Genomic DNA, 20,454 nt, shown 5'->3' with positions numbered 1-20,454 from the left:
GGAAAGAGATGGTGCTTGTGTGCACAAGTGCTATTATAAACCAGAGGCTTTTTACCATTATACTTTTATGCTGATTATTACTTATAGGGTGGCTAATTTTTTCATATTTATCTTTTATACTTTAAAATACTATTATAATTTATATTTATCTTTTGTACTTTAAAATGCTATTATAATACTTTAAAATACTATTATAGGGACTTCCCTGGTGGCGCAGTGGTTAAGAATCCACCTGCCAATGCAGGGGACATGGGTTTGAGCCCTGGTCCAGGAAGATCCCACATGCCGCAGAGCAACTGGGCCTGTGCGCCGTGGCGGCTGGGCCTGCGTTCTGGAGCCTGCAAGCCACAACTACTGAGCCCGTGTGCCACAACTACTGAAGCCTGTGCGCCTAGAGCCTGTGCTCCACAACAAGAGAAGCCAATGCAATGATAAGCCTGTGCACCACAACAAAGAGTTGCCCCCCTCACTGCAACTAGAGAAAGCCCGCACGCAGCAACAAAGACCCAACATAGCCAAAAAAAAAATACTATTATAGGGGGTACTCCCCTGGTGGTCCAGTGGTTAAGGATCTGACTTCCGCTGCAGGGGACGTGGGTTCAATCCCTGGTGGGAGAGCTAAGATCCCATGTGCCGCAGGGCAACTAAGCCTGCATGCCACTAGAGAGCCCACGTGCCACAACTAGAGAGCCTACGTGCCACAACTAGTGAGCCTGTGCGCTCTGGAGCCTGCACAGCACAACTAGAGAAGGCTGCGTGCCACAATGAAGACACAGCGCGGCCAAAAATAAATAAATAAAAATATTTAAAAAAAATACTGTTATCTAACTGGGAATAATTTCTTCCCAGTTAGAATACCAGTATTTTTCAGTATCCCTGCCTATGAGAAGTGCTGAAATACTGAGAAACTAAATGAAACCAAGAGCTATGGATTAAGAAGGAATAATTTTTCATTCTTATGCCTTGTGCAGATCAGGGTGTCTCTTTTCTTTTAGACCTCATTTGCCCTTGTGCCCGCTAGATCATATTGATTGATTGAATGAATGAATACATAAATAGATGAAGAGATGAGTGGAAAATCAATGATTATAAACACATAGATATCAGAATAAAGGAAAGATTATGAGAAATGTTTCATGTTCATTTTATTCGTGATCTAATTGTTCCTTCAAGTTTTAATAATCAGAACTTAAGGATGCACACGTGTATGCTGACAAGAAAAATCAGAGTAGTTTTGATCCATAAAGCTTATATTGACAACATAACATTGTTATTTTTATTTTTTATTTTATTTATTTGTTTCGCAAATAAGATTTTCTTTGAAAATGCAGCATTGTGCTGACAATAAAAATCATAGAGAACTCACGTGATCAGGGAAGTATAATCACGGGAAAAAATGGTCAGGAGATATCCATCTGTTATCAAAGTTTCCTTTGAGATTCCTCTTTCAGATCTGCGGGAAGAGTTGAGAATCTTTAGGGTATCTCTTACTGATGTAACCACAAGTCCTGAAGTCTTTCTTTGTCATTAAATGGGTCCAGATTGAATAACTCAAAGCCCATGCATTTAAATGTGCAGATTCCACCACACTCACCTATAATTCTGAGGTGTCCCAGCCAAACTTTTGTTCTTCTCTGTTTCTCCATAACATGATTAGTTTTAAAGTAAATCAGCTTTTAATTTCTTTCTTTCTTTTTTTAAAATTTTTATTGGAGTTTAGTTGATTTACAATGTTGTGTTAGTTTCAGGTGTACAAATCAGTTATATTGATATATCTACATATGTACACTCTTTTTTTTTTTTTGGATTCTTTTCCCATATAGGCCATTACAGAGTATAGAGTTCCCTGTGCTATACAGCAGGTTCTTATTATCTATTTTCTATATAGTAGTGTGTATATATCAATACCAATCTCCCAATTTATCCCTCTCCCCGCTTCATCCTTAACCATAAGTTTGTTTTCTACATCCGTGACTCTACTTCTGTTTTGTAAATAAGTTCATTTGTACACTTTTTGTAGATTCCACATTTAAGCGATATATGATGTTTGTCTTTTTCTGTCTGACTTACTTCACTCAGTATGACAATCTCTAGGTTCATCCATGTTGCCGCAAATGGCATTATTTTGTTTTTTTTATGGCTGAGTAATATTCCATTATATATATACATATATATGTACCACATCTTCTTTATCCATTCCTCTGTTGATGGGCATTTAGGTTGCTTCCATTTCTTTCTTTTTAACCACTTTTTCTCTAGCTACTAAGTGAAACCTGAGTTAAGCTGTAGACTCCCCCTGCTGGGTAAGAATGATGAGAAGTGCAAAAAACCTAAACTTTGTAGTTGAACAGTCAAAGGTCCCATTAGGCACTGTTGCAGTGCCCTAATTGGTATTTTTAAATCCTTGTATTGTTCTCCGCAGGGAGCTTTTCCAGCTCGTTTGAAGAAAGTGCTGATTGTGGGAGCACCCATATGGTTCCGAGTGCCCTATTCCATCATCAGCCTCCTTCTGAAGGACAAAGTCCGGGAGAGGGTAAAGGAAGCTAACTTAATTTTATTTGGAGGTCGGATAGATACATTTCCATCTCTGCTGCTGAAACCTGCCAATTAATTTTCTACCTTCAAAAAACCTTCCTGGCTTGTTTCTCTTTCTGCTTCTGTTAGTGTGTTCACTTATATTCTCTGCTTTATTCTTTACTCAGCCCAGTATAGGCTACCTTTCTTACTGTACAAGTTCCTTGAAGTTAGGACCTGATCATAGTTTGGGCACTTCCCCTGTATGTAGCACCTTGCATGCAGATAGTATCGAAGGAATGTGTTCCACGAGTGACTTAGAGATAGCTACTACTTGCAAAATTTAGTCCTGTGGCTCTACAGGCTTTTAATATTTAACAACTTCTAATATAATTACATCAGTTGAACTGGTATTTGAATTTGTTCAACTGGAAATATTCAGTCCCCTTGACCACCACGGTGGTGGAGGAGACTCTCAATCTCTCTTTAACTTTTATTCCTGGCATTTTCTCTTAAAACAGCTTGTTGCTTCCCAACTTCAAAAGCGTTGTCTAAAATTATCTTGATTCTATTATCAGCCCCTGAGTATTCCAGGATGGAAAGATTATGGTTTCAGTCATCTACTCATTCATTTCTCACCCTTGAAAGAAAGGGTATATGAAACATTGGTATAATAGAATAAGATAATAATGTTGTAAAATATTATCAGAGGGTTTTTTTTTTATTATGAGATTATATGAATAATAACAATACAGATCTTTGTAGCTGAGGCGACTTGGGTTGGAGAGGGGAAACTAAAGATGTTTGATTCTGTGGAAGCTACTTAGTGACCTAGTGACCCCAGAGTAGGAGATGTCTTTCCTAAGATAACTCTTTGAGAGGATTCCTTAGGCAAGTTCTTAACACTTGAATTATATACAAGTATATACATGCATGTATGAACTCAAAATATATTGAGCACCTTTACAGTCCAGGCTCTGGGCCCTGGGAATTAAAAGTTGAGTAAGATAGCCCTTATTCCTGAGGAGCTTATGGTCCTGAAAGGGGACACAGACATGTTCAGAGAGCTGTGGCTCTCAGAAACATAGAGGAGAATGTTATCTCAGACTGTCAGGGAGGGCTTCACAGAAGAGGTTGGGCTATAAGCTCGTCCTTGAAAAGGCCAAAGAGGAAAAGAGGGCATTCCAGGAAGCAGCATTCTAGGAAGAGGCAACAGCAAGCAAGGCAAACATTCCCATTCCACACAGATTCCAAAAAGAACCAACTAGGCTAATTTGGTCCACTATGGCTGTGTCCAAGCAGAGAGAGGAATTAAGTATTACAATTACTTCTCTAGCATGTTTCCTGGGCTACCCAGCCTCTGGGAGGCTGGTCTTGTCTTGCTTTCACAGAAACCTATCTTTGAGAATGTCCATACCAAGCTGTGAGTAAAACACAAGCCAACAGGCTTAGAATTGATTGCCTTAGTATGGGGTTGACAAAAATAACCACTTCCCATGCATTCTTAGTAGTCAAAAAGGCAAATACCCACATGAGATGGTACTGGAAAGCTTTGTAAATAGTATAAAGCCTTGGTTCACTATACCTACATTTATATAAGGTTTATAACAGGGCCCCTAATTCCAGGAATGAATTTGCTATACATTGTGGGAAGTCACCTTTTCTGGGAAATTCATAGGACTTCATTCCCAAGCAGATGAAATTCAGTCTACTCCTTTTCTAAGTTTACCAGGTATTTCAAGCAAATCTCATATCATTCTCCAAAGCACTTTTGTTCTTTATCTGTTTGTTCCCCTCCCTCCCCACATACTCACGTGGTTCTTTCTGGCCTTCCAGATTCAGATATTAAAGACATCTGAAGTCACCCAGCACCTGCCCAGGGAGTGCCTTCCAGAAAACCTGGGTGGGTACATCAAAATTGACCTCGCCACTTGGAATTTCCAGTTTCTATCCCAGATGAACGGCCACCCAGATCCCTTCGATGAGATCATCCTGTTCTCCCTCCCTCCGACCTTAGACTGGGACTCAGTGCATGTCCCAGGTCCCCATGCCATGACCATCCAAGAGTTGATGGACTATGTTAGCACCAGGCAAAAGCGGGGGATATATGAGGAGTATGAAGACATCCGTCGTGAGAACCCTGTTGGCACTTTCCACTGTTCCATGTAAGTAGGAAAGGTTTGGGCCAGCGATCACTCTCCAAGATGCTCTGGCACGCACTGGTACCCCTCCTTCCACACCTCACTTCTTAACAGAGGCTCTTCCTTGTGTTAGGAGCCTCACTCTCACTTAGATGATAGTTTCTCTCATCCAGAAAGAGGCACCTCTTGGTGCTTGTTTCCAACAGCGTATGCTGTGAAATTTCTGAAGGTCTTTGGTCCCAATGGAGGAACTGTGTACTAATGGATACATTTTTTGATATTTCCCTGATATGCAAGTGTTTTTAGGAAAAAAACAAAAATGTAGGCTCAAAATGTAGGCTGTCGATTTGATCTCTGGTCCTTTCATTTGGGCAGTTTCTCCCTACAGCATTTATAGTATTACATTACTTTCTGAGGAGGGGTACTGGTCCATTTAAGATAATCCACAGTCAGTAAGAGAGAAGAGTTGCCTCTTAGGAATTCAGCCTTGTGGGATTTTCCTTCTACCTGAATTCTATAACTGGTTTATAACCACTTGATAACTATTGTTGGCAATAGAGCATGGATCATTTCTCTTACTGCTGCTGTCATTTATCTTACCATGTTTTCATTGGCTGTTGCAAAAGCTTCTTTTTCTCCAAGTTTTGAGACTGTTTGTTGAAAATTAAGGAAGCTCAGGGACTTCCCTGGTGGTCCAGTGGTTAGGACTTTGCCTTCCAATGCAGGGGGTGTGGGTTCGTTCCCTGGTCAGAGAGCTAAGATCCCATATGCTTCGCGGCCAAAAATCCAAACGTAAAACAGAAGCAATATTGTAACAAATTCAATAAAGGCTTTAAAAATGGTCCACATCAAAAAATATATATATATTAAAAAAAAAAAAAGGAAGCTCTCCCCAGTGGGTCCCAGGCTCAAGTTCCAGCTTAGCCAAAAATACCGTCTGTAACTTACCCAAGTTATTTCTCTTCTTTGCACCTCAGTTTTCCTGTGTGTAGTATTTGATATTAGACTCACTGATATCTACTTACTCTTTTGTAGCTTAAATGTTTTAGGAATCCGTGATTCTGTGAGTACCTCTTTCCCCTTGTAATTCTTGTCCAGCTTAGTCAGTGTGCTGTAAAGAAGGTATGCAGGGAGTGAGGAAAGAGGGAAAAGGAAAAAAGAACGAGGGAAAATAATGAGTTAGGAAACAGATAAGGGAAGTAAGAGAGAAGAAGCAACTGAGAAAAAATAATCAATAAGCAGAACAGGAATGCAAAGGAAAATAAGAAATAAAAAAGAGAGAGAGAAAGCAGAGTATATATCATGTGGGGAGAGTATTCTCTCCCACACAGCTCTGTTTCATCCCTACCAGCTCAAGACCCCTGTAAGTATCCAGTCTTTTTCCCAGCCTGTGCAGAGGATGCACACTTGTCCTGGGTATTTCTGACCCTGCTCTGGGTGCTTCTACTGAAGGGTCCTTGAGGTGTCATTCTACAGTGGTTCCCCTTCCCCATATTAAAAAAGTGGGTTTGGATTGTGCTCCTTGCATCACCCAAGCCAGCTGTCGTGTTATAATCAGAGAATATGTCCTAGTCCTATGGAAGGACTTCCCAATCTTGCCTCTTTATTTATTGAATCAATGAAAACGTCCCACTTCAGGAACTAGAAACCAGAATCCTCAACATCTTCAGGACCCTGTCTTACACCAAGTTCCAGTAGAACTACTTACACAGAACAAACTGTTTCCCATGGAATTCTAGATTAAGAAGTAGATAGAGTATTCACTGCTGTCCAGGATGCCCGTGGACCAAGAGACTTTCTTTCCCTTTTTTTTCCTCCCCTATACCATCCTTTCAAAGGATTTAAAAAAATTTAACTTTAAATTTTAACTTTATTATGAGATGATTGTAGATTCACATGCATTTGTAAGAAATAATAGAGATCATGTGTACCCTTTCCACAGCTATCCCATGGTAACATCTCCCAGAAGTTTAATATAGTATCACAATCAGGATATTGATACAATCCACCAATCTTATTCAGATTTCCCCAGTTTCAGTGTGTATGTATGTATTTAGTTCTTTACAATTTTTATCACACAGGTAAGTTTGTGTATACATAACTGCAGTCAAGATACAGAATTCCATAACCACATACCTCCATTCCACCCCTCCCCATCCCTAACCCCTGCAACCACTAATCAATTCTCCATTACTATAATTTTATCATTTTAAGAATGTTATTATATAAATGGAATCATTACTATGTGTAAACTTTTGGGCTTGCCTTTTTTCACTCAGCAGAATTCTCGGGAGATTCACCCAAGTTGTAATTTGTATTATTTGTTCCTTTTTATTGCTGAGTAATATTCCATGGTATGGATGAACCTCAGTACAAACTGTTAATCAATTAACCATTTACCTGTTGAAGGACATCTGGGTTGTTTCCAGTTTCTATTACAATTAAAGCTGCTCTGAGCATTTGTGTCTAGGTTTTGAGTGAAAATAAGTTTCTATTTCTCTGGGATAAATGTCCAAGAGTGGGATTGATAGGTCATATGGTAACTATGTGTTTAGTTTTATGAAAAACTGCCCAACTCTTTTCCAGAGTGGCTGTACCCTTCTGCATTCCTCCCAGCAATATATGAATGATCCATTTTCTTTGCATCCTCACCAGCGTTCAGTGTTGTCACTATTTTTTATTTTAGCTGTTCTGATAGGTGTGTGATGAGATCCCTAAATTAAAATTAGAATTGTGGTTTTAATTTACATTTTCCTACTATCTAATGATATTAAGCATCTTTTCATGTGCTTCTTTGCCGTTTGTATATTCTCTTTGTAAAATGTCTTTTGTCCATTTTCCATTTGGATTTTTTTTAAACTGTTGGGATTTGAGAGTTCTTTATATTCTACGTACTGGTTCTTTGTTGGATACATGGTTTACAAATATTTTCTTCCAGTCTGTAGCTTTTTTTTCATTCTCTTCTGGGTCTCTTGTGAAGCAGAAGTTTATTTTGATGAAGTTCCTTTAACAGTTATTCCTTGTACGGATCATGCTCTTGGTGTCAAGTCTAAGAACACATTGCCTAGCCCTAGAATCCAAAGATTTTTCTAGGTTTTTTTTCCTAAAATTTTTATAGGTTTATGTTTTACATTTAATTTAAGTCTATGATCCATTTTGAATGAACTTTTGTGTAAGGTGTAAGGTTTAGGTTGATGTTCAAATTTTTTTCCCTATAGGTATCTAATTATTCCAGCACTGTTGGTCGAAAAGAGTATTCCTTTTATTGAATTGTTCTTGGAACTTTGTAAAATATCAGCTGGGCTTATTTGTGTGGGAAGAAGGTTTTGTTTGTTTTTTTGCGGTACGCGGGCCTCTCACTGATGTGGCCTCTCCCGTTGTGGAGCACAGGCTCCGGACGTGCAGGCTCAGCAGCCATGGCTTACGGGCCCAGCCGCTCCGTGGCATGTGAGATCTTCCCGGACCGGGGCACGAACTCGTGTCCCCTGCATCGGCAGGCAGACTCTCAACCACTGCGCCACCAGGGAAGCCCGACAGGTGGATTCTTAACCCTGGTGCCACCAGGGAAGTCTGGGAATTTTTTTTTTTAAATATGAAAAAGAGCAGAGCATAACATGACAAACAATTATTTCCTATCACTGCATTAGTACTGACAGTTTTTAGCATTTTGTTGGATTTGCTTCATCTTTTTTATTGTATAAAAGAATTAATTATAAAGTTGAAATCCTTCTAATCCTCACCATCAGTTCTCCTCATTCCCCAGAAGCAGTCACTAGTATGAATGTGGTATGTTTCCTACCAGATCATTTTGTTTATACTGTTACATATACATTCATACCTATGAACAATATAGAGTATTACTTTATATGTGTGGTCTTTATAAGTTTTTTTTTTTGCTTTTAATCAATATGTATGCAAATGATTTTTTCAAAACCAAATAGTACCAAAAAAAAAAAGTAATGAATGACAACAATCTCCTGACTTGCACTCAGTTCCACTTGCATTGTCATCCATTTTCAACTCTTGTAGCTGTTTTTTTTTTTTCTTTATTTTAGTTTGTTTCATTTCCTTCAGGTCTCCAGGAAACCTAGAGAAGAACCGCTATGGGGATGTACCCTGCCTGGACCAAACTAGAGTGAAGCTGACAAAACGAAGCGGCCACGCTCAGGTAGAAAGATAAATGCCATCCTTTTAGGAGCACTGAGGGAAATTTAAGCCTCTTCCAAAGTGAAGCTTACTAATACTGTAATAGAAAGAACATGGACTCTAAGCCAGAGAGAGAAGGTTTGAGTTTTATTTTTTTAAACTATATATATATATATATATATATTTTTTTTTTTTTAATTTATTTATTTTTAGCTATGTTTGGTCTTCGTTGCGTGTGGGCTTTCTCTAGTTGCGGCGAGCAGGGACTACTCTGTTGCGGTGCATGGGCTTCTCATTGCAGTGGCTTATCTTCTTGAAGAGCAGGGTCTCTAGGTGCGGGGGCTTCAGTAGTTGTGGAACGAGGGCTCAGTAGTTGTGGCTCGCGGGCTTAGTTGCTCTGCGGCATGTGGGATCTTCCTGGACCAGGGCTGGAGCCCACGTCCCCTGCATTGGCAGGCGGATTCTTAACCACTGCGCCACCAGAGAAGCCGCAAGGTTTGAGTTTTAGACTATATACTAGTTATTAACATACACAAGTCCCTATGTGCCCATCTCACAGTACTAAGTAGAAATTAAATGAAATACTTTATGTACATGCTAATAGCAAAAAGTTTGGCATATTACTGTAGGTGCTCGATAAATGTTCAATTATTTCGCCTTTTACTCCTAATAAAGTCATAGTCATGTCATCTACCATACTGGTGAGTGTATATGCGTCAATACCAGGCGACTCTCATTATAAGTGACCTCTAGGACTTCCCTGGTGGTCCAGTGATTAAGACTCCACGCTCCCAATGCAGGGGGCCTGGGTTCGATCCCTGGTTGGGGAACTAGATCCTGCATGCTGCAACTAAGACCCAGGGCAGCCAAATAAATAAATATTAAAAAAAAAAGAAAGAAATCCAACTCTTAAAAAAAAAAAATGACGTCTGATTTTTCCATCTAGAAGATCTGACAAAAATTTTGGACAAAAATATACAACTAGTGTATACATAAATATATAGGGATAGAGATAAATTGGTCAGATGCCTCTATTATTTAATGTATTAATTTGATCATATCTGTGCATATTAAAAATCACATGTACTTAGTAGAGATATTTAGTGAAAAGTTATTTAAACTTTTCACATACACCTTTAGCATCAGTTTCTTTGTCCTCATTTGAGCTACTTTTTGAGTCAATCGAACACAGTTTTCCAGAACACATCATTTTTATTTCCCTTTTTAAGTGCCTGGTATTGTCACTGGAAAGTTTATTCTAAGTCAGAAAAGTCTATTAGCATAACATTAGCACAGTTTTTTCTTTTCATTCATCCTGTATCTCATGTATCCTCTGTAGCATTATCATTTGCTTATTCCTTTTTAAAGTCCTCTTTATTATAACTCGTTTACAGCAGCATCCAACACTTAAGAATTTTGAGGTCAACAATTAAATAGGTGTTACATTTCTTCTTTTTCCTTCCGATACAACAGTTCTGTCTGGTGACCTCTGTACACATCAAAAAACAGCATTGATTGAGGTTGCTGTTCACTATTTAAAAGGAGTTTAAATAGTGCCCCTTAACATGACACAGTATAGGGGCTTGTTATATCCCCCCTTTTTTCTGGAGGATAATTCTTAGGAACATCATTGCCTTATATTTGGGTATGTATGGTACATGAGTCAGTACCCTAGGATCATGGTTTTAATCTCTTTTGACCCTAGTGTTTCAAGCACATAAATTGAATTCATAATCCTGTCTAGGATCCTTACAGAGGGTTTTCCTGCAGTGGCATTAGCTAAGAGTCTGGCTGACTGAAGGCAAATTCACCAGTATTATTAAGATAATCTTAGTTGAGTTGGGGCTCTGGAGTCAGAGATAATCTGAATGTATGTCTTGTTGACTACTCTGTCTCAAAGACCTAGAACAGTGCCTGGCATGTATCAGACATTCAGTAAATTATTTGTGAATGAATGAGTGAATCCCAGTGTACCAGGAGACTATTCTAGTCATCCTGTAATTAATCTGAAGTTCATCGCTTGAGTTATAGTCCCTCTCATTACTACAAATATTGGTATAGCCTTTATTTCCACAATAAGTGGAGGATTCAGGTTTATTAGTGAATTGTTCAACAGATTTCACCTGGAATTACAAAGCCATTAGTCCAGTTTCAGTTGAACCTGGCCCATAACGTAATGTGCATGCTGTGTTTCTTCCTGCTATTCAGTTTGCCCCTAAGTCTATACTTTATCTCTGAGGTCATTTTCAGTTTTTAATATGTAATGATTCTTCTGAAATTGCTGATTTTAATTCCCAGTGCTCTCAGAGACAAGGATGCTAAGAGCTGATATCCTTAGTTATAAAGAAATGTCTCCTTTAAATAGGTGGCATTTCTTTTCAAAGCATGAAGGTAGCTCCAAGAGCAACAGCTCATATATTACTTATATAATATGTTGATTGGCATGTACCAGGTAAATCCTTTGTACTTTTCTATACCTTCTCACCTGGGTCCTGCAGTGTATACTATTTGAATGTGCCAGGCTGAACAGAGGATGGGCTTTGGCTGACTATGGGTGGGCCCTGGATTGAGAAGCCTGGTTGGGGTGAGTGAGACTTTTAGCTTTCTGGGTCTGCTGCAGATGATCCATTAGCTCAGTGAAGGTGTCCAAGTCAGGGTAGAACACTAGTCATATGAGGTCAATACCAGTTGCTGTGGGAGAAGAACAGAGCAGGAAGCTCTTGAATAAATAATTAGTGGGAGGATAAGTTGGTAGACTGACTATCTAATGGACATATATCCAAATAACATGGGTTTGACCATGAGATGGAGATTTTTTTTTTTTTTGGCCAAGCTATGTAGCTTGCAGGATCTTAGTTCCCCAACCAGGGATTGAACCCAGGCCTACGGCAGTGAAAGCACCAAGTCCTAACCACTGGACCACCAGGGAACTCCCTGGAGATGTTTTCTTAGGGTGGCTGTGTGGTACTGACAGTTCAGACTGTCCTCCAAGTGTTGGAACCCAGTGGAGAAAGGGTTGATGGGGAGTCATTCCCATCTCTCTAGAGTGGAGTGGAGTATGGATTTTCCCTAGTTTGCTGTTGAAACTTTTTTACTTTTGTCCTCCTGTAACCCTCCATATCCTGTTTAATTTCCCTGATGGCTAATGATGTAAATAAGACCGAGGACATTGGGAGGTGGGAAAAGGCCCGCAGAAGAGAGTGAGTCAGGAGCTATTCATTGAGACTCTTCTGAATGTGTGTAGCTTTTTGCTTTGTGTTAATTTAGGCAGTAATGGAGCCCGTTTGGCCCATGCTGTTGATGGTCCTAGCTATGAGATATAGCTTTCTTCCTTCTCCAGTCACACTTGGCCTTTTGTGTGTCACAGCATGGACAGGTGTTCCTGCTTAGGTTGCTTGGCTTGCCTGCCTTTTGGTTTTGGTTCTGAGCTGTAGTGCTACAAGTCCTAATGAACTCCTTTTTTGTAAATAACAGCTTTACTGAGATATAATTCACATACCATGCAGTTCACTCATTAAAAGTGTACAAGTCATTGGTTTTTAATATATTCTCAGAGTCATGCAATTATCACCACAATCAACTTCAGAACATTTTTATCATCTAAAGAAGAAACTCCCCATTTCCCCCAAACCCACTTACTTGTTGTCCACTCTTTTTGCCTATTGTGGACATTTCACATAGATAGAATCATACAATATATGGCCCTTGTGTCTGGTTTCTCTCAGCGTGTTTTCAAGGTTCATACATGTTGTAGCATGTATCAGTATTTCACTCCTTTTTATTGCTAAATAATATTCCATTGTATGGATATATGCCACATTTTATTTACCCATTCATTAGTTGACAAACAATTGAGTTGTTTCCATTTTTGGCTATTATGAATGATGCTGCTGTGAATATTTGTTTATGAGGTTTTTTTGTTTACATCTGTGTCTTCATTTCCCTTGGGAGTAGAATTGCTGGGTCATATGGTAGCTCTGTGTTTAACCTTTTGAGGAAGTGCCAGATGGTTTTCCAAAGTGACTGCACCATTTTACATTACTACTAGCAGTGTATGAGGGTTCCAATTTCTCTACATCTTTGCCAATATTTGTTATTATATTTTACCTGTAGCCATTCTAGTGAGTGTGAAGTGGTATCTCAGTGTGGTTTTGATTTGCATTTCCCTGATGACTAATGATGTTGAGCAACTTTTCAGTTGCTCATTGGCCATTTATATATCATCTTGGAAAAATGGCTATTCTGATTCTTTGCCCATTTTAAAACTGAGTTGTCTTTTTACTGTTTATTTGTGGGAGTTCTTTATATAGTCTAGATACAAATCCCTTATCAAATATGTGCATTCTATGGGTGGTTTTTTCACTTTCTTTCTTTTTTTCTTTTTTTTTAAAAAATATTTATTTATTTATTTATTTTGGCTGCACTGGGTCTTAGTTGTGACATGCGGGATCTTTAGTTGCTGCATGCATATGGGATCTAGTTCCCTGACCAGGGATCGCACCCAGGCTCCCTGCATTGGGAGCGCAGAGTCTCAGCCACTGGACCACCTGGGAAATCCCCTGTTTTTTCACTTTCTTGATGGTGTCCTTTGAAGCACAAAAGTTTTCAGTTTTAATGTAGTTCAATTTATCTGTTTTTTCTTTTGTTGCTTGTGCTTTTGGTGTCATATCTAAGGAGGCTTTGCCTAACCCAAGGTCACAAGTATTTAATCCTATGTTTTCTTCTAAGAGTTTTATAGTTTTAGCTCTTACATTAGGTCTGTGATCCATTTGGAGTTAGGTTTTTTGTTTGTTTGTTTTTGTTTTTTGGGGGGTTTTTTTGGCCTCGCTGTGCGGCTTGCAGAATCTTAGTTCCATGACCAGGGAGTGAACACAGACCATAGCAGTGAAAGTGCTGAGTCCTAACCACTGGACTGCCAGGGAATTTCCTGGAGTTAGTTTTTGTATATGATGTGAGGAAGGGGTAAGCTTCATTTTTTCTGCATGTGGATATCCATTTGTCCCAGTAACATTTGTGGAAGTTAGGTTTTGAATTGGTCCTTTCCCTCCTCATTTTCTGCGTGACAAAAAGAGAAAATTCATACCTTGAGTTTTATTTACTTAGTACATCATTTTCCCACCCAAATGGTATATCCCACACAGCTGCAACTATATTTCCTTTTTATCATTAGACAGATTACATCAATGCCAGTTTCATGGATGGCTACAAACAGAAGAATGCTTACATTGGGACACAAGGTAAGTAGTCTGCCCCTCACAAATTGGTTTTGTGTCATCTACCTGTGATTGTTGGCATCAGATGATAGCATAATTTTTAAAGGAAATGGTAGCTTGAGGTGATGTTGCAGCCACTAGATCCTGGCCTTTCATAAAGATTGAGGGTTATTGAGGCAGGCAGATGAGAGGTGTAGAGTTTCTGTACCAGATGTGCCTGGAAACTCACTGCATAGAGATAAACTAGAGATTTGAACACACAACATTACTACAAGTTTTTGGACTGTGTCTTAGTGTTGCCAACCCAGGGGAATGGGACGTCAGAGTTCACTGGCCAGTGAGATGCTCTTTATGTCAAGTAGGACATAAAGGAATGGCAATGGGACTTCCCAGAGATTGAGTTCAGTCTATGAATGGGTGTTGCTGGCTTAAGAGGCTTTTTCTGGTCCCTGTACCATCACAGAGCACGCCAGCAGTCTCTGACATGGAGAGTCTTTGCTAGGTCTGACAGTGAAGTATTGGGCGCTCTAGGAGGATTTCAGATGGAGCCTCTGTTAATATTCTTGTGGGCCCTAGTACTACTCCTGACCTGTTTTTTGCCATCTCAAGGAGAATACCAGGTTTCCTTCAAAGAGGGTGGTGAGAAATCACAGCATAGGAGGACATGACAGGCCATCATATGGAATTAAGGCCCTTTGACCATTGTGGAATATGGCCAGCAAGAGATCTGGCGGATACCTCCTTAACCAAGTGATCACACTTAATATCACCAATAATGGACAAATAGATATTATATGCCTCCTGTTGTGGTATAGTGAGAACTACACAACATAACCTATGTTGTATGTTGCCAGTTTTGGGGTTTTTTTTAAATAAATTTATTTATTTTTTAAAATTTTGGCTGCGTTAGGTCTTTGTTGCTGCGTGCAGGCTTTCTCTAGTTGCAGCTAGTGGGGGATACTCTTCGTTGTGGAGCACGGGCTCTACACGCACGGGCTTTAGTTGTGGCATGTGGGCTCAGTAGCTGTGGCTCATGGGCTGTAGAGCGCAGGCTCCATATCTGTGGCGCCCGGGCTTAATTGCTCCGCAGCATGTGGGATCTTCTCAGACCAGGGCTTGAACCCGTGTCCCCTGCATTAGCAGGCGGATTCTTAACCCCTGTGCCACCAGGGAAGTCCTGTTGCCAGTTTTTAAGTCTGAATCTAATAATGAGAGACAAACCTGACAAATCCAGATTGTGGAACATACTACAGACCTGGGTTAGACTTTTCAAAGTTAATGCCATGGGGGGAAAAAAAAAGACAGGGAACTGTTCTGGATTAAAGGAGACTAAAGAGACATTGATAACCAAAGGCAGTGTGTCATCCATACTTGCAAACTCAATTTGGAAAAAAATTTGTTAAGGACAAACTATTGGGACAGTTGGAGACTGTGTATTAGATAATATTATTGTATTAATGTTTAATTGCTGCAGTGTGATAATGGTATTGTTCTACAGGAGAATGTTCTTGTTCTTCTAAATACGTGTTCAAGTATTTAGGAGTGAAATGTCATAATGTCTGAAACCTAAATAGTTCAGTAAAAGAGAAAATATGTGTTGTGTATATATAGAGAAGCAGGCTTTGCAAAACGGTAGCTAAAAATGATAGCTTTCGAGCTAAAGAATGTATGAGTACATTGTACTGTTCTTTCAACTTATTTTTTTTTTTTTTGATTTATTTTTGGCTGTGTTGGGTCTTTGTTGTTGCGCACGGGCTTTCTCTAGTTGCGGTGAGCGAGGGCTGCTCTTCGTGGCGGTGCGCAGGCTTCTCATTGCGGTGGCTTCTCTTGTGGAGCATGGGCTCTAGGCGCGCAAGCTTCAGTAGTTGCGGCATGTGGGCTTAGTAGTTGTGGCTCGCGGGCTCTAGAGCGCAGGCTCAGTAGTTGTGGCGCACGGGCTTAGTTGCTCCGAGGCATGTGGGATCTTCCCAAACCAGGGATCGAACCCGTGTCCCTTGCATTGGCAGGCAGATTCTTAACCACTGTGCCACCAGGGAAGTCCCTCAACTTTTTGTAGGTTTCAGATTTTTCTTTCTTTTTTCCCGATACGAGGGCCTCTCACTGTTGTGGCCTCTCCCATTGCAGAGCACAGGCTCCGGACGTGCAGGCTCAGCGGCCATGGCTCACGGGCCCAGCCGCTCTGCAGCATGTGGGATCTTCCCGGACCGGGGCACGAACCCGTGTCCCCTGCATCGGCAGGCGGACTCTCAACCACTGCGCCACCAGGGAAGCCCCAGATTTTTCAAAATAGAAGTTGAGGGAGAAGAAAAGGGAAAAGGACCTTTGGATTCTTGGTATATTGTAATTGGTCTGATGGTCACAGATTTATTGTTTGTCCCTTAGGAGGGACTACTCTCTCCAACAAGAGTCCTTTCAAGACCCTAGGAACAAATAAGAGAACTATCAGGAAAGATTTTTGGCAGGTATAGATTAGGATGTGATCTGCCTGAGAGTAGGACTTTGTTGAGGAGGATGACCGTGGCATGGATGGGCTTATGGAGGGTAAGGATTGACTCTAGGGGTCTCAGAATGCTCCTCTCTCCAGGTTTAGAAGGGAAGGGCACTTCTTAGAGTTGCTAGTTCTGCAGAATCCAGGGATTGGATCCTTTAGGCTGGCTCTGAAGGCCCTGTGCAGGAGAAGAAGCTCATCCAGGAGTATGAGAAAGACGATTTCTTGAGTTAAACACTGATCATCTTCAGAAGGCATCAGCACTCTGTTAGGACTGGAAAATGGGATCCTATGATGTTGGGAAGGCTGGTTTGGTTTGTCTGGTTAACCTTCCTGGCTGTGTTCAGTATTCTGATTTTTATTCATAATATTTCTAATAATATCTGTCATTTATTGAAAGTATCTATTATATATTAGATATATAATCACCATCTAATTATTATAGACACTCTGCAAGGAAGGTTTATTAATCCACGAACAAACTGAAGCCCAAAGAGATTAGGTGACCTTGGGTCACACAGCTAGTAAGTGACACAGACAGGATTGGGCACATGTCTGTTTGATTCAAAAGTCCTTGCAAGCCAGGTTAGTGGATTGTTTCATCCATGTCAGCATAAACTGCTGACTTTATTTCTTCGCAGAAGTCTACTGTTAAAGGGTCTAACCTGCGAAGTGTAACTTTCCCTTCTAAATCTCTCTTTTACGCCTTTGAGGAAATTATGACCCTTCTCCGTCAAGCCTTGAGTCTAAGTGGTATTATCAGGTGCTCTGATTGGCAACACCAATTTTGCCAGTGGTTTGAATGTGGAAAATAAAGTATATGAGAGCTGCTGTGATGCAGTATAGTGTGATGTGAACAAGGCTAAGAGTCAGAGTGGGGGAAAGGGTGTTTTTATTATCTTCTTGACATGCATGCTATGGTAATGCCATGTCCATTGTAGAAAATGAAGATGAAAGTCACTCATAACCCAGAGACCCAGAGAAAATGTTAACATTTTGCAGCATCTCCTAAACCTCATTCTGTGCATACAGATAGATATGGACATATAAACTATCTAACAAAATGGGCTTTTTCTATACATTATCTCTTTTTTCTGTTGATGGTTGTCTTGTGGATACCTTTCCATAGCAAAAATACAAATCTTATAATATCACCTTTATGGACTGCTTAAATTTGGGGGTATGCCATAATTTAACATCCTCTCTTGTTAGACGTTTAGCTTGTTTCCAAGACTTCACAACATGCTCCTGGCAGTGTCCATTTCTGCAAAGAGGGAATTCTATTATCTGTTAGTGCTTCCTAAGAGACTTCAGCAAAAATGGTAGTGCAATTAGCAGATTTCCACGACAAAATCAGCCCTTGGTAGTGCCCTGCTTCCCTGAAAGCAAAGGAGAAAAAAGCACTGGGGAAGTACAAGGAATTATCCTCAGTTGTTACTCACTTGATTGAAAGGGAGTTATTGGCTCACAGGCATCTTCAACGTTCCTGCTGAGTGCCCAGCCCTGTACAGATTCTAACTCTAAAAGGAGTAGTTGATGACATAGCCCTTGCCCTCAGCACCATGTTTGCCTGAGATATGACTACTTCTCACAAAGTAAAATGACTGATGTAAGACCATATACATTAAATGGTTAAGATGTTTTGATCCAGATGTGCCATCAAGAGCTGAGATGAGAGGAAAGCCCTACAAGGAATGTGGTGTTGGGGCTTCCCTGGTGGCACAGTAGTTAAGAATCCACCTGCCAACGCAGGGGACACGGGTTTGAGCCCTGGTCCGGGAAGATTCCACATGCCACAGAGCAGCTAAGCCCGTGAGCCACAGCTACTGAGCCCATGTGCCACAACTACTGAAGCCCACGCGCCTAGAGCCCGTGCTCTGCAACAAGAGAAGCCACAGCAATGAGAAGCCCACGCACCGCAACGAAGAGTAGCCCCCACTTGCCACAACTAGAAGAAAGCCCACATGCAGCAACGGAGACCCAATACAGCCATAAATAAATAAATAAATAAATAAATAAATAAATAATTTTTTTTAAAAAAAGGGATGTGGTGTTAAGAGAAAGCTTTAAGGAAGAGGCAGCACTTGAAAATGGGTAGAGTGTTGATCATTTTGCAGTGTATAGAAATATCGAACAACGTATAAATCCCTGTATGTTGTACACCGGGAACTAACATAGTGTTGTAGGCCAATTATACTTTGAAAACAAACTCATAGAAAAAGAGATCATATTTATGGTTACCAGGGGTTGGGGGGAGGGGGAAATTGGATGAAGGCAGTCAGAAAGTACAAATTTATTGATATAAGCTGAATAAGTACTAGGGATGTAATGTGCAGTGTGATAAATATAATTAACACTGCTGTGTGTTATACATGAAAGCTGTTAAGAAAGTAGAACCTAAGAGTTCTCATCACAAGGAAAAAAGTTTTTTTCCTTTTAAATTTTGTATTTATGTGAGATGATGGATGTTCACTAAACTTATTGTGGTAATCATTTCATGATATAAATAAGTCAAATCATTATGCTCTCTTAAACTTACACAGTGCTGTTTGCCAATTATAGCTCAATAAAACCAGAAGAAAAAAAAAAAGAAAATGGGTAGAAAGTCCAATGGCCATGGAGGTGAGAATGTGAACAAAGGAATAGAGGCAGAAGTGCGCTTGTGTGTCTATGTTGTGATGAAGCAATTTTTTAGAAAGATTAAACTGGCAAGGGTATCCAGAATAGACTGGAAGAAAAATTCCTATTCAGAAAAGTAAACCAAGATGGTACTACGGGAACTCAGACAAAAGATGATATGGTCTTTGTGGCAGTGAATTTCGTCAGGAAGACCAGGATAGGGGCAAAAGCGTAAAAACCAAAAACATTCCAAAGGCAAAAAAAATCTAGGACCTGGTGTCTGTTTCTGGGAGATGAAAGAAATGGGTAAGTCAGAGTTGACTCCAACTTTTTGAGACTGAGTCATTTAAGAATGCCAGTACTGTTAACAGAGTTGAGAAAGTAGAGAGAGAAAGCTAATTTTGAAGGAGGAGACTGAATTGCAAACATGAGGGGTCTGAGGAGATGGATGAGGGGACATGGAAGGGGAATGGTTTAGTAGGCAACTGGTGATTATAAGGCTTAGGTGAGGTGAAAGCAGCTAGAGACATGTGCACAGTTGACACTCTCAGTCTAGATGTGATAGCTGAAGCCCTGTTGATGAGGCTCTAAGAGGATATGTAGCAATGCTTCTCAAACTGTAGCCTACCTACAATTTTACCTGGAAATCTTGTTAAAATGCAGATTGTGCATTTCTAATACTCTCCCATACGATGCTGGTGCTGCTTGCCCAAGGACCACCCTGAATAGCAGGGATATAGTCAAAAAGGCAGGGAGCCAGCGTATGTGCTTTGGAGTTAGTAGTTGGGAAAAAACAGAAGAGCCTAAGAAGGAAAGAAGAACTTCCCAGGGTCACGTTCCTTGTCTTCTACTTTCATTGTAGGCCCTTTGGAGAATACCTATCGTGATTTCTGGCTCATGGTATGGGAGCAAAAAGTCTTGGTGATTGTCATGACCACCCGGTGAGTTCATCCCTTTTCTACCCATTGCACTTCCCCCCCTCCCCCATCCCCAAGCATGGGTGATTCTAGAGGGGAGTTTAGCTCTTAGAAACAATGAGGATTAGGAAAGCCATGGCAAAGAGTTTGAAATGTCTTAGCTTTTTTCTTAGCTGACCCAGAGTTAACAGAGCCAGGGTATGGTGGAGATTGATAGATGTAACTTGTCAAAGCTTTAATCCATGGCTCTGGTGACCCTGTGCCAGTTACAGCCTATCCTGAGGTCCTGGCCTTAACTACTAGAGGAAGCATTGGGAAACATGGAGCAATTTACTTTTAGCCTCTGCTCCCTACTTCCAAAGGTCAGCTGTCTTCCTGGCTTCTGAATTACCAGTTCCCCTCAGTTCTCTCTTTCC

General features: G+C 40.4%; 1 protein-coding gene across 1 annotated transcript in view; it reads left to right on the top strand.

Moving 5' to 3' along the window:
- Window positions 1-20,454, top strand: part of PTPN9 (protein tyrosine phosphatase non-receptor type 9) — an 80,528-nt gene that overhangs the window by 56,581 nt on the left and 3,493 nt on the right. The window contains exons 6-10 of the mRNA XM_007446706.1: window positions 2,423-2,533; window positions 4,351-4,679; window positions 8,730-8,823; window positions 13,972-14,038; window positions 19,984-20,062. Coding sequence (XP_007446768.1) covers window positions 2,423-2,533; window positions 4,351-4,679; window positions 8,730-8,823; window positions 13,972-14,038; window positions 19,984-20,062 — 680 coding nt within the window. The remainder of the gene's footprint in view (window positions 1-2,422; window positions 2,534-4,350; window positions 4,680-8,729; window positions 8,824-13,971; window positions 14,039-19,983; window positions 20,063-20,454) is intronic.

This window comes from Lipotes vexillifer, unplaced genomic scaffold (genome assembly GCF_000442215.2).
Source record: "Lipotes vexillifer unplaced genomic scaffold, Lipotes_vexillifer_v1.1 scaffold242, whole genome shotgun sequence".
Lineage (NCBI taxonomy): Eukaryota > Metazoa > Chordata > Mammalia > Artiodactyla > Lipotidae > Lipotes > Lipotes vexillifer.
This window is presented reverse-complemented; position numbering and strand designations above follow the sequence as displayed.